This window comes from Rhinopithecus roxellana, chromosome 8, assembly GCF_007565055.1.
Source record: "Rhinopithecus roxellana isolate Shanxi Qingling chromosome 8, ASM756505v1, whole genome shotgun sequence".
NCBI lineage: Eukaryota > Metazoa > Chordata > Mammalia > Primates > Cercopithecidae > Rhinopithecus > Rhinopithecus roxellana.
The window spans coordinates 3,720,993-3,734,369 of record NC_044556.1 but is presented as its reverse complement, the minus strand read 5'-3'; the positions used below and the strand labels follow the sequence as shown (position 1 = coordinate 3,734,369).

At 54.0% G+C, this 13,377-nt stretch overlaps 2 protein-coding genes and 1 pseudogene across 6 annotated transcripts in view; 2 read left to right on the top strand and 1 right to left on the bottom strand.

The window, feature by feature from the left end:
- Window positions 1–2,820: 2,820 nt before the first annotated feature.
- Window positions 2,821–12,960, top strand: GCDH (glutaryl-CoA dehydrogenase). 5 transcript variants are annotated; one of them, XM_010361624.2, is made up of 12 exons: window positions 2,821–2,922; window positions 2,992–3,116; window positions 3,209–3,244; window positions 3,557–3,700; window positions 3,842–3,904; window positions 5,553–5,723; window positions 8,061–8,190; window positions 8,274–8,490; window positions 8,966–9,069; window positions 9,332–9,457; window positions 9,732–9,892; window positions 12,429–12,960. In XM_010361624.2, the coding sequence occupies exons 2-12, from the start codon at window positions 3,026–3,028 to the stop codon at window positions 12,500–12,502; spliced, it is 1,317 nt and encodes a 438-aa protein (XP_010359926.1). In that variant the 5' UTR covers window positions 2,821–2,922; window positions 2,992–3,025; the 3' UTR covers window positions 12,503–12,960. The 5 variants fall into 5 exon arrangements, with proteins under 5 accessions (XP_010359926.1, XP_010359927.1, XP_030792264.1 ...); XM_010361625.2 differs by lacking the exon at window positions 3,209–3,244 and having other exon boundaries at window positions 12,429–12,930; XM_030936403.1 differs by lacking the exon at window positions 2,821–2,922 and having other exon boundaries at window positions 2,939–3,116; window positions 12,429–12,930.
- LOC104661081 lies at window positions 5,736–7,417 on the top strand (annotated as a pseudogene).
- Window positions 12,806–13,377, bottom strand: part of SYCE2 (synaptonemal complex central element protein 2) — a 19,241-nt gene continuing 18,669 nt past the window's right edge. Inside the window, exon 4 of the mRNA XM_030936406.1 lies at window positions 12,806–13,078. Within this exon, the coding sequence (XP_030792266.1) occupies window positions 12,833–13,078 (246 nt within the window). The 3' untranslated portion in view covers window positions 12,806–12,832. The remainder of the gene's footprint in view (window positions 13,079–13,377) is intronic.

Genomic DNA, 13,377 nt, shown 5'->3' with positions numbered 1-13,377 from the left:
TGTCACAGAACTTTTTCTTTTTTAGACTGTGTCTCTCTCTCTCTCTCACCCATGCTGGAGTGCAGTGGCTTGATTTTGGCTCACTGCAACCTCCACCTACTGGGCTCAAGTGATTCCTCTGCCTCAGGCTCCCGAGTAGCTGGCATTACAGGTGCCTGCTACCACGCAAGGCTATTTTTTTTTTTTTTTTTTTCTTGAGACAGAGTTTCACTCTTGTTGCCCAGGCTGGAGTGCAATGGCATGATCTCGGCTCACTGCAACCTCTGCCTCCTGGGTTCAAGCGATTCTCCTGCCTCAGCCTCCCGAGTTGCTGGTATTACAGGCATCTACCACCACATCTGACTAATTTTTTTTTTTTTTTGAGATGGAGTCTTGCTCTATCGCCTAGGCTAGAGTGCAGTGGCACGATCTCAGCTCACTGCAAACTCCACCTCCTGGGTTCACACCATTCTCCTGCCTCAGCCTCCTGAGTAGCTGGGACTACAAGCACGCACCACCACGCCCGGCTAATTTTTTGTATTTTTAGTAGAGATGGGGTTTCACCGTGTTAGCCAGGATGGTCTCGATCTCCTGACCTTGTGATCCACCTGGCTCAGCCTCCCAAAGTGCTGGGATTACAGGCGTGAGCCACCGCGCCTGGTGGTCTGGCTAATTTTTGTATTTTTAATAGAGATGGGGTTTCCCTATGTTGGCCAGGCTGGTGTCGAACTCCAGACCTCAGGTGATCCACCCGCCTTGGCCTCCCAAACTGCTGGGATTACAGGCTTGAGCCACCTCACCCAGCCAAAACCTACACTTTATATAGTCACACCACCCATCACTTTTGCAATATGTAAAGTAATTATTTAGTCACACAGTTGCATAGCTACCAGTGCCCAACCATAGGGGATGCACCCAGTTAAACACAGACAACCACAAGGACATGGCATCATAGGTCCAGAGAGACATACACATTTCTCAACGGATACACAATCAGAGTGGGTGCACCACAAACACACTACACAAAAGACAAAACAGGCAGAGTGCGGTGGCTCATGCCTGTAATCCCAGCACTTTGGGAGGCCAAAGTGGGTGGATCACTTGAGGTCAGGAGTTTGAGGCCAGCCTGACCAACATGGTGAAACCCCGTCTCTACTAAAAATAAGAAAAAAGGCCAGGCATGGTGGCTCACAAACCTGTAATACCAGCTACTCGGGAGGCTGAGGCAGGAGAATTGCTTGAACCTAGTAGACAGAGGTTGCAGTGAGCCAAGACTGCGCCACTGCACTCCAGCCTTGGCGACAGAGCGAGACTCTGTCTCAAAATGCATATATAAATAAATTTAATTAAACAAAAAAAGAAATAACCATAAAAATGGGCAACGAGCAGCCCTTGGAGCTGTTCTGCCTATGGAGGTTGCAGTGAGAAGAGATGGCATCACTGCACTCCAGCCTGGGCAACAGAGTGAGACTCCATCTCAAAAAAAAAAAAAAAAAAAAAATTAGCCAGGCGTGAAGCCATGCTTCAGTGGTCCCAGCTACTTGGAGGCTGAGGTGGGAGAATCACTCAAGCCCAGGAGGTGGAAGCTGCAGTGAGCTATGATCGCGCCACTGCACTCCAGCCTGGGCGACAGAATGAGACCTTGTCTAAAAAGAAAAAATAAAAACGAAACAAAACAGCCCACATAGACTCACAGAATCACACAAGTTCACACACACACACACACACAGTCACAAGTATCTACGTGTGCTTCTTTTTTTTTTTTTTTTTTTTTTTTTTGAGACGGAGTCTCGCTCTGTTGCCCAGGCTGGAGTGCAGTGGCGCGATCTCGGCTCACTGCAAGCTCCGCCTCCTGGGTTCACGGCATTCTCCTGCCTCAGCCTCCCGAGTAGCTGGGACTACAGGCGCCCGCCACGACGCTCGGCTAATTTTTTTGTCTTTTTTTTTTTTTTAGTAGAGACGGGATTTCACTGTTAGCCAGGATGGTTTTGATCTCCTGACCTCGTGATCCGCCCGCCTCGGCCTCCCAAAGTGCTGGGATTACAGGCGTGAGCCACTGTGCCCGGCCTATATGTACTTCTTGGGACAGACTGGCAGACAGGTTTGCTAAGATCGCCCACTCGGAGCTCATCTTCCCCACAACCAGCCCCCAGAGAACTGGAGTCTGGCCTCCTGGGTTCGGGAGGACGCCTAGTGCTCGCGCCAGAATTTCTTTGTTTAATTCTTGGCTCCCTCCGCACACACCCCCTGCAACTGACCAACCAGGAGTGGGCCGAGCACTTTTCTACCGCCAATAAGAGGAGAAACCCGGCCGGGCGCGGTGGCTCAAGCCTGTAATCCCAGCACTTTGGGAGGCCGAGACGGGCGGATCACGAGGTCAGGAGATCGAGACCATCCTGGCTAACACGGTGAAACCCCGTCTCTACTAAAAAATACCAAAAACTAGCCGGGCGAGGTGGCGGGCGCATGTAGTCCCAGCTACTCGGGAGGCTGAGGCAGGAGAATGGCGTGAACCCGGGAGACGGAGCTTGCAGTGAGCTGAGATCCGGCCACTGCACTCCAGCCTGGGTGACAGAGGGAGACTCCGTCTCAAAAAAAAAAAAAAAAAAAAAAAAAAAAAAAGAGGAGAAACCCAGCTGGCCAATCGATTTCCCGCACTCGTCTTCCGCCCCTACCCCGTCCGCTTCTTAAAGGGGCTAACCTATCTCTGTCTGGGCCCTCCTATTTCCACAGGCAAGGCTACCTTAGTCCTTTTAAAAGGCAGAGCGCGGAGGGGGCTGGATTCTACGAGGAACCAATGAAAAGCCTCACTCGGCGATTCTACGAGGAACCAATGAAAAGCCTCACTCGGCCTCCGTTCCTCCCACTCGGCCTCCGTTCCTCCCACTTCTTGCTGAGGTCAAAGGCCTGCGTCAGCCTCGGCAGTGAGCTGGGAGGTACCAGGTAAGGAAGGTACGGTGGCCCCCAGCCGTGGGTGAGAGAAGCTCCACTCTGACACCCCCGTTGCTGCAGGTCGCTGTCGTTGCTCCGCTCGCTCTGAGAGAGCATGGCCCTGAGAGGTGTCTCCGTGCAGCTGCTGAGCCGCGTTCCTGGCCTGCGCGTCTTTCGCACGTGGGTCTCGTCGGCGGCTAAGACCGGTCAGTGCGGGATCAGGAGTGTGGAGGGAAGGAGGGAGGAACTGGGGGCTTAGGGACTTTCCGGGGGTGACTTTCCCGTTCTGTGCTTGCAGAGAAAGGAGGGAGGACACAGAGCCAACTGGCCAAGTGTAAGGACCTCTGGTCGCGCCGTGTGTCTGCTGCCCCTGTTCAGCTGTCTGTCTGCCCCAGGTGGACTCTGTCCCCTAATGCGAGGGGTGCCCGAGGGGTGGCAGCGTCGTGGCCAGGGTCAGAGGCACTAAGGCAGTGAGTGCGCTGTGCCTGCGGGGCCGGAGAAAGCTCACCTGGTCAGTCTCGTTTGCAGCTCGCAGTAGCCGGGAGGCAACATGGGTGTGGAGCGGTAGGGCTGATGAGGGTCCGAGAAGGGAGGGCACAGTGATCAGGCGGACTGGACCGAGGCGAATTCCTGCTCCCCTTCCCAGCCTCGCGTCCCAAGTTTGACTGGCAGGACCCGCTGGTGCTGGAGGAACAGCTGACCACAGATGAGATCCTCATCAGGGACACCTTGCGCACCTACTGCCAGGAGAGACTCATGCCTCGCATCCTGTTGGCCAATCGCAACGAAGGTGGGCGGGCTGGTGGGTGCCCTGAGGCTGCTCCTCCCCCTGGAGCCACAGCCACCCCGCCTCAAGGCCCCCTTGTCCTTGGGGCTGGGGCTTCCTGTGGCCTAGGGCTGGGCCTGAATTTGGGCACTTGTCCCTTTGCAGTTTTTCATCGGGAGATCATTTCGGAGATGGGGGAGTTGGGTGTGCTGGGCCCCACCATCAAAGGTAGGAACAAGTGTCTGTCCACACACTGCAGACCCCTCTGTATTCTGAAAGCCTCTTCCTCCTTCCCTCCCTCCCGCCCTCCTTCCCTCTCTCCTCTCTCCCTCCCTCCCTTCTTTCTCTTTCTTTTCCTTTCCTTTTCTTTCCTTTTTTTTTTTTTTCCCCTGGAGTCTCCCTCTGTTGCCGAGGCTGGAGTGCAGTGGCACTATCTTGGCTCACTGCAAACTCCGCCTCCCAGGCTCAAGCGATTCTCCTGCCTCGGCCCTTCTAGTAGCTGGGATTACAGGCACGTGGCACCATGCCTGGCTAATTTTTGTATTTTTAGTAGAGACAGAGTTTCACCATGTTGGCCAGGCTGGTCTCAAACTCCTGACCTCAGGTGATCTACTCACCTCAGCCTCCTAAAGTGCTGGGATTATAGACATGAGCCACCGCATTCAGCTTTTTTTTTTTTGAGACAGAGTTTTGCTCTTGTTGCCCAGACTGGAGTGCAGTGGTGAGATTTTGCCTCACTGCAACCTCCGCCTCCTGAGTTTAAGTGATTCTCTTGCCTCAGGCTCCCGAGTAGCTGGGATTACAGGCATCTGCCACGCCTGGCTAATTTTTGTTTTTTGTTTTTTTTTTGAGACGGAGTCTTGCTCTGTCGCCCAGGCTGGAGTGCAGTGGCCAGATCTCAGCTCACTGGAAGCTCCGCCTCCCAGGTTTACGCCATTCTCTTGCCTCAGCCTCCAGAGTAGCTGGGACTACAGGCACCTGCCACCTCGCCCGGCTAGTTTTTTGTATTTTTTTGTAGAGACGGGGTTTCACCGTGTTAGCCAGGATGGTCTCGATCTCCTGACCTTGTGATCCACCCGTCTCGGCCTCCCAAAGTGCTGGGATTACAGGCTTGAGCCACCGCATCCGGCCAATTTTTGTATTTTTAGTAGAGACGGAGTTTCACCATGTTGGCCAGGCTAGTCTTGAACTCCTGACCTCAGGTGATCCACCTGCCTCGGCCTCCCAAAGTGCTGGGATTACAGGTGTGAGCCACCGTTGCCCAGCCCTTCTCTTTTTCTTTTTTTTTTTGAAATGGAGTCTCGCTCTGTCACCCAGGCTGGATTACTGGATTACAGTGGTATGATCTTGGCTCACTACAGTTTCCTCCTCCCAGGTTCAAGCACTTCTGCCACCTCAGCCTCCTAAGTAGCTGGGATTACAGGGGCATACCCCCACGCCCAGCTAATTTTTTAATTTTTAATAGAAATGGGATTTCACCATGTTGGCCAGGCTGGTCTTGAGCTCCTGACCTCAGGTGATCCACCCGCCTCGACCTCCCAAAGTGCTGAGATTACAAGCATGAACCGCCGTGCCCGGCCCCTTTGTTTCTTTTTTTAGAGACAGGGTGTCACTATGTTGCCCAGGCTGGTCTCAAGCGATCCTCCTGCCTTACTGAAAGCCTCCTTCTTTCCCTAAGCCACAGTTTCCCAGTCTGTAAAGTGGGGCTGTTGTCCTACCCTCTGAAGGTGGCTATGGAGATGAAATGAATAAACCTCAGCTAGGGCCAGCTTGGTGCCTGCCTCCTTGTGTGTCCCTATCCCGCCCTGTCTCTTGGGTCCTAGCTGGGCAGGGCCATGTTCTCTATTGTCCTGCTTTCCCCTCCTACTACCACCAGGATATGGCTGTGCTGGGGTTTCGTCTGTGGCCTATGGGCTCCTGGCCCGAGAGCTGGAGCGGGTGGACAGTGGCTACAGGTCAGTGATGAGTGTCCAGTCTTCCCTCGTCATGCACCCCATCTATGCCTATGGCAGCGAGGAACAGCGGCAGAAGTACCTGCCCCGGCTGGGTGAGTGGCTCCCCATGGGGCCTGGTGGAAGGAAGATAGTCCCTGAGGTCTGGAACTCAAGGGTGGGGCTGTCCCCTGAATCTATTCTGTCCGTATCTCAAAGATAGCATAAGTGGCCACCTGGACCCCCCTGCCAGACCCTGGGCTTCACCTGGAGATCTGATCCCTGGCCAGCCTGATTGTCCCCCTCTGTGACCACCATCATCTCCCTGTGCTTTCTGTGTTCCCCAGCCCAGCCCAAAGTGTAAAGTCCACCAGGTCCCTGCTGGCCATGTGCAGTGGCTCACACCATAATCCCAGCACTTTGGGAGGGTGAAGTGAGAAAATCCCTTGAGCCCAAGAGTTTGAGACCAGCCTGGGCAATGTAAGGAGACCCCATGTCTATTAAAAAACAAAAAAAGGAAAGTGCCTACGTGGCCTGAGCTAAGCGGACGTTGACCCTCTTTCCCATGGCGCCTCGGAGGCGTTCAGCTGCTTCATGATGAAGCTGAACATTGTCCCAGCCACTGGCTGTCAGAAACTCATTGAAGTGGACGATGAACGCAAACTTTGTACTTTTTATGAGAAGCGTATGGCCACAGAAGTTGCTGCTGACGCTCTGGGTGAAGAATGGAAGGGTTATGTGGTCCGAATCAGTGGTGGGAACAACAAAACAAGGTTTCTGCATGAAGCAGGGTACCTTGACCCACGGCCGTGTCCACCTGCTACTGAGTAAGGGGCATTCCTGTTACAGACCAAGGGGAACTGGAGAAAGAAAAAGAAAATCAGTTCGTGGTTGCATTGTGGATGCCAATCTGAGCGTTCTCAACTTGGTTATTTTAAAAACAAAAAGGAGAGAAAGATATTCCTGGACTCATACTACAGTGCCTCATTGCCTGGGGCCCAGTAGAGCTAGCAGAATCCGTAAACTTTTCAATCTCTCTAAAGAAGATGATGTCTGCCAGTATGTTGTAAGAAAGCCTTTAAACAAAGAAGATAAGAAACCTAGGACCAAAGCACCCAAGATTCAGCGTCTCGTTACTCTACATGTCCTGCAGCACAAACAGCAGCGTATTGCTCGGAAGAAGCAGCGTACTAAGAAAAATAAAGAAGAGGCTGCAGAATATGCTAAACTTTTGGCCAAGAAGGAGGCTAAGGAGAAGCACCAGGGACAAATCGCAAAGAGACGCAGACTGTCCTCTCTGCAAGCTTCTACTTCTAAGTCTGAATCCAGTCAGAAATAAGATTTTTTGAGTAATAAATAAGATCAGATTCGCAAAAACAACAACAAAAAAAACCCACAAGGCCCTGTGTGACCAGGCCTCTGCTGACCTTCCCACCTCTTCTCTGGCCACTCACGTGCTCCTCTCAGCCAGACTTAGCTACTGGAAATTCTCCAGAAGTACCGCCAGTCCTTTACACATCTGTTCCCTCTCCTGGCACTGCTGTTCCCCACAGCCTCCTTCTGCTTAACTCCTCACGCCCTTCCAGTTTGGCCAACTCCTTCCTGACTCCCTGGGTTCCCCTCTTCATCTTGACATTGTGATATTGACTTTGGGGTAACCTGTCTCCTGAAAGCAGGGCCAGATCTAACTTAGTTATGAGGCCTGACTCAGAGGCGAGGGTAATTTTTTTTCTTTTTTGAGACGGAGTCTTGCTCTGTCCCCCAGGCTGGAGTGCAGTAGTACCATCTTTGCTCACTGCCCCCTCTGTCTCCCCAGTTCAAGCAATTCGCATGCCTTAGCCTCCTGAGTAGCTGAGACAGGTGCTTGCTACTCATGCCTGGCTAATTTTTATATTTTTAGTAGAGATGGGGTTTCACCGTGTTGGCCAGGCTGGTCTCAAACTCCTGACCTCAAGTGATCCACCCGCCTCGGCCTCCCAAAGTGCTGAGATTACGTGTGTGAGCCACCTCGCCTGGTTTAATTTTTTGTATTTTTAGTAGAGATGGGGTATCACCATGTTGGTCAGGCTGGGATTTTTTTTCCTCTTTGAGATAGAGTCTTGCTCTGTTGCCCAGGCTGTAGTGCAGTGGCATGATCTTGGCTCACTGCAACCTCTCCTGCCCAGGTTCAAGTGATTCTCCTGCCTCAGTCTCCTGAATGCTGGGATTACAGGCACACGCCACCACATCTGGCTTTTTTTTTTTTTTTTTTTTGTACTTTTAGTAGAGATGGGGTTTCCCCATGGTAGCCAGGCTGGTCTCGAACTCCTGACCTCAATTGATCCACCCGCCTCGGCCTCCCAAAGTGCTGGGATTATAGATGTGAGCCATTGTGTCCTGCCACAAGGATAATTTTTGAGTGAGGGGGTGTATTGGGGACCAGGCAGCCATGTGACCTTGTCTTGTGCCTGCAGCCAAGGGGGAGCTCCTGGGCTGCTTCGGGCTCACAGAGCCCAACAGCGGAAGTGATCCCAGCAGCATGGAGACCAGAGCCCGCTACAACTCATCCAACAAGAGCTACACCCTCAACGGGACCAAGACCTGGTAAGGGGTCTAGGCAGTGGGCAGGTGGTGAACAGGGGCAAAGGGACGCTGGTCAGACACTTCACCAACTGTTCCATCCCCAGGATCACCAACTCGCCTATGGCCGACCTGTTTGTAGTGTGGGCTCGGTGTGAAGATGGCTGCATTCGGGGCTTCCTGCTGGAGAAGGGGATTCGAGGTCTCTCGGCCCCCAGGATCCAGGGCAAGTTCTCGCTGCGGGCCTCAGCCACAGGCATGATCATCATGGATGGTGTGGAGGTGCCAGAGGAGAACGTGCTCCCTGGTGCATCCAGCCTGGGGGTGAGTGGCAGCCACTTTGGGAATGGGTGTTGGGTCACCTGCAGGTGTGGCTTTGTCAGGCAGGCTCCATGCTGGGGACACAGCTCCCTGTTCCTGTGGAACCCACACAGTGGTGATTCTTACTCAGCCGGACTCACTGATGTGCTGAAAACTGCCCCCATTTGGTGACCGTCTTGCTCATCACGGCTCTGCCCGGGACACACGGGCCTGAACCAGCTCAGTCATTTGACTCACAGTGCATCTTCTGGCATCCATCAGCCTCCTAGCTCTGAACATGGAACCTAGATTCCAGGCTGGGTGGGACTGTGTGCAAACCAAGTGAGCAGGCACCGAGCTTCGGTGCCAGGGCCGTCTGAGATGTGAACCCCCTGCTTGGGGTAGCTGGGGAGGAGGCTTTCCCTGCTTCAGAGTTGGTTCTGCATAGGCACTCTTGCCGTCTCTTGGGTGTGGCTGAGGTGCCATCTTAACCCTACAGGGTCCCTTTGGCTGCCTGAACAACGCCCGATACGGCATCGCGTGGGGTGTGCTTGGAGCTTCGGAGTTCTGCTTGCACACAGCACGGCAGTATGCCCTGGACAGGTGTGTGGGGGCTGCAGTGAGATCCCCTGGGGTTGTGGGGCAGCTTGGGTTTCATTCTCTACCCCATGTGTGACTCCCCAGCCCCCACCCACCAGGCCTGAGTTCCTTGCTCTGGAATGATCAGTGACATCCTTCTGAGCAGCTGTGGGCTCCAGGGCACTGAGGCAGCCTGGGAGGCTTCCTGGAGCAGGGGGCCCCAGGACAGGGACGGGGTGGGAGAGTGGGCCTCCCCTCGCCCTTACCCTGCTATTTGCCCCTGTAGGATACAGTTTGGTGTCCCGCTGGCCAGGAACCAGCTGATTCAGAAGAAGCTGGCAGACATGCTCACTGAGATTACCCTGGGCCTTCACGCCTGCCTGCAGCTCGGCCGCTTGAAGGACCAGGACAAGTAGGGGTTGTGTGGCGGGGGCTGGGGGACAGCAGCTGTGGGTGGAGGACCTTGTGTCTTTCCTGGAGAGAAAGGTCCTTCCTGCCTGGTGGCCCCGGGGACCTGAACCTTCTGCTCTCCCTCTTGTCTTTGATGGGCTGGGCTGAGGACAGCCCCACTGGTCCCTCACTGGGAGCTTGGCTGCCTCAGGGAATCCCCACCCCGGGCTAGGTTTGCTTGGGGCATCCGGATGCCAGGATCCCCAGTCCTTGTTACCCTCATGTGCCGCTCCCAGGGCTGCCCCCGAGATGGTCTCTCTGCTGAAGAGGAATAACTGTGGGAAAGCCCTGGACATCGCCCGCCAGGCCCGAGACATGCTGGGGGGAAATGGGATTTCTGACGAGTATCACGTGATCCGGCACGCCATGAACTTGGAGGCTGTGAACACCTACGAAGGTGGGAGCTGGACCTCAGAGGGCTCACTGCAGCCTCAGTGTCTGAGGAGGGGGTATAGCGAGGTGGTACGGGGACAGGCCTGAGTCTGACTCCACCTATCACTAAGTGACAGTGTGACCTGGGGCGAGCCTCACCCCTCTGTCCCTCATCTGGAGTTGCTTACACGGGGACTGTGGAAGTGAAGTGCTTCATGCACCACATGGAGGCCCCATCATGCCTTGCAAGGGGCTCCCAGCTCTTTCTCCCACATGCTGGGGATGAGGAATGTTCCTGAGACAGGTAAGCTCCCAAGGCAGCCCAGGGGTGAGGCCCAACTCCTAGCAGGCTGGTTGATGTGAGCGAAGCTACACGCAGGACTCAACACTCCATTTATGTTAAGAGACAAAAGTCATCTTCAGATGACGGTGTTTGCACCCTGCAACTGATGGTGATTTACATGGCGGCCCAGAACCCCTTGCTTGGTGGGAAGACAGATGTGGAAAAAGATACTTAAAAAAAAAAAAGTGTGGCCGGGCGTGGTGGCTCACGCCCGTAATCCCAGCACTTTGGGAGCCCGAGGCGGGCGGATCACGAGGTCAGGAGATCAAGACCATCCTGGCTAACACGGTGAAACCCCGTCTCTACTAAGAATACAAAAAAATTAGCCGGGTGAGGTGGCGGGCGCCTGTAGTCCCAGCTACTCGGGAGGCTGAGGCAGGAGAATGGCGTGAACCGGGGAGGCGGAGCTTGCAGTGAGCCGAGATCCGGCCACTGCACTCCAGCCTAGGTGACAGAGCGAGACTCCGTCTCAAAAAAAAAAAAAAAAAAAAGTGCAAACCCAGTGTGCACTATGCAGAAACAGAGGGAGGTATGAGGACCCCCCCCCAGCAGAGAGGCTTCCAGACAGAGAGGACAGCAAATGCAGGAGAGGTGCCTTCCCTGAGCCACAGCCCCAGATCTTGTCTCTAGCTGGCAGCTGGCAGGTGGGGGGATCCTACAAGTGTGAGAATGACCCTGAGGACAAGCAGAGGGCGCCGTGAGACAGCTTTATGCAGAGATGGCATAAGTCAGATTTGCTGCTTTACAGGCTGGGCGCAGTGGCTCACACCTGTAATCCCAGCACTTTGGAGGCTAAGGTGGGAGGATTGCTTGAGCTCAGGAGTTAGAAGTTATAATGAGCAGTGATCACTGTGCAACTGCACTCCAGCCTGGGTGACAGAGTGAGACTGTCTGAAAAAGAACAGAAACAAAGGCCGGGCGCGGTGGCTCACGCCTGTAATCCCAGCACTTTGGGAGGCCGAGGCAGGCAGATCATGAGGTCAGGAGATCGAGACCATCCTGGCTAACACGGTGAAACCCCGTCTGCTAAAAATACAAAAAATTAGCCGGCGTGGTGGTGGACACCTGTAGTCCCAGCTTCTCGGGAGGCTGAGGCAGGAGAAGGGCGTGAATCCGGGAGGCGGAGCTTGCAGTGAGCCAAGATCGCACCACTGCACTCCAGCCTGGGCAACAGAACGAGACTCCGTCTCAAAAACAAAACAAAAAAACATAGGTTTGTACTTTAGGAAGTAAACAGAATGGGCTCTAAAAAGGAGGCTACAATCTTGCCTTCTGCTCCATGGAGCTAGGGAGGAGCAAAGGATGAGACACCAGGGCGTGAGGTGTGGCAGAAGCTACCTCTTCTCTGGGAGAGGTGGCTTCAGGTGGGCAGAGGTCAGCTGAGGCAAGTGACTGCTTTTCCGATGTGCTGTCCCTCCCGTCCCTCCCAAGGGTAAGAAAGGGCCTGCTGTGTTTCCCTGGATCTTAGGGGTGCTTTTAGCCTCTGCAGCAAGGAAGCGTGGCCAGGTTGAAAATCAAACATTTAATACACTGTGGGCCTGGGGGTGAGGAGAACTTGCCAAGGATGGGGAGCATGAAGGCTGGGCCCGTGGCAGGGGCTGGACTTGCTACATTTTGGGAGTTCAGCACGAGGAGCTTTGGGTTTTTGGTTTTTTTCCTGCCAAGATGCATTATAGAACCATGAAAAACAATTTCTCAGTGTGGCCCAAATGGTGGCCTCACAGTCTTCTGGAGGCTGTCACTAAGGCGTGAGTCTCCCGGCAGCTGTCAGCATTCACCACCTCTGTGGGTCTGTTCTTCTGAAGCAGTGGCCTGGGGGGACATGAAAATTCATTTTAAGGCTGGGCGCGGTGGCTCAAGCCTGTAATCCCAGCACTTTGGGAGGCCGAGACGAGTGGATCACGAGGTCAGGAGATCAAGACCATCCTGGCTAACCCGGTGAAACCCCGTCTCTACTAAAATATACAAAAAATTAGCCAGGCAAGGTGGCGGGTGCCTGTAGTCCCGGCTACTCGGGAGGCTGAGGCAGGAGAATGGTGTGAACCCGGGAGGCGGAGCTTGCAGTGAGCTGAGATCCGGCCACTGCACTCCAGCCTGGGCGACAGAGCGAGACTCCATCTCAAAAAAAAAAAAAAAGAAAAAAAAAAAAGAAAATTCATTTTAAAGGAAGTTGTGAGCCGTGAAGACTCCAAACCAACTCTGTATTAATCTTGTCCAGGTACACATGACATTCACGCCCTGATCCTTGGGAGAGCTATCACGGGAATCCAGGCATTCACGGCCAGCAAGTGAGCCTGCCCCATCAGGGGCCCAAAACTCTGAAGCCCCTTTCTGGAGAGATGCCTGGCTGGACCGCAGGAGCGCCATGCTCTGAGCTTAGAAAGGGAGGTGGCGGATGGCGTGGGAAGTGAGAGACACTGATTTTTAAATATCAAAATTTCCCTTTGAAGTCGTTCGGATGTGTTCCTTAAAAAGAAGATGGAATTCTCTGTGGAGCATCTCAATCCACTTTTAACCATGGATGAGAACAGACTCCATTTACCCTGAAATAGCAGCTTTTCTTGAGAGGAGAGTGACATTGAAGCAACTCCATCTGCTCCAGCCAACCCCCTCACACCGAGTTCACAGTGTGCCCTCCGTCCCTCCCATCTGGGGGTAGTGCCTTATGCTGGGTGTTGGAGCAGAGTGAGGGAGAGGAAAATAAAGAACTGCACATCTGACCCCACGGTGTCGGGCCAGTTTACTGGTAACCACCTGAGAAGTAGTTTCAGCCACAGAAGAAACGAACACGTCTGGGGGCTGTGAGTCGCTGGGACGTGGTGGGGACTTCCCCCTAGAGTGATCTGGCCCCCGTCTGAGTCTTAGGCTCTGGTGTGAAAAAGAAACCCAGGTTAGCAGTGACAGGCTGTGCCAGGGCTGCAGGGCTCAGGGCTGTGGGCAGAGGGGATGATTTCTGAGTGGCAGGGGTGCAGGGGACTTTGTCCTTTCTGTCACCACAGAGCTGCTCATACAACAGTGGGACATGACAAAGGTTTGGCTTCTCAGCTCAGACACACCATGTTATAGGGGACCACAAACAAGACGGTAAGTGCACCAGGGGCTTTGCAGCGACTGTGGCCTGGTGGGGTCAGTGCTGGGTGCCTGGTTTCTGTTCACATTTACTCTTG

Coding starts and splice junctions, on each gene's coding strand:
- GCDH (XM_010361624.2), top strand. CDS start 3,026: ATGGCCCTGAGAGGTGTCTCCGTGCAGCTGCTGAGCCGCGTTCCTGGC. Junction 3,117..3,208: donor CTCGTCGGCGGCTAAGACCG/GTCAGTGCGGGA, acceptor CTGTGCTTGCAG/AGAAAGGAGGGAGGACACAG. Junction 3,245..3,556: donor ACAGAGCCAACTGGCCAAGT/GTAAGGACCTCT, acceptor TCCCCTTCCCAG/CCTCGCGTCCCAAGTTTGAC.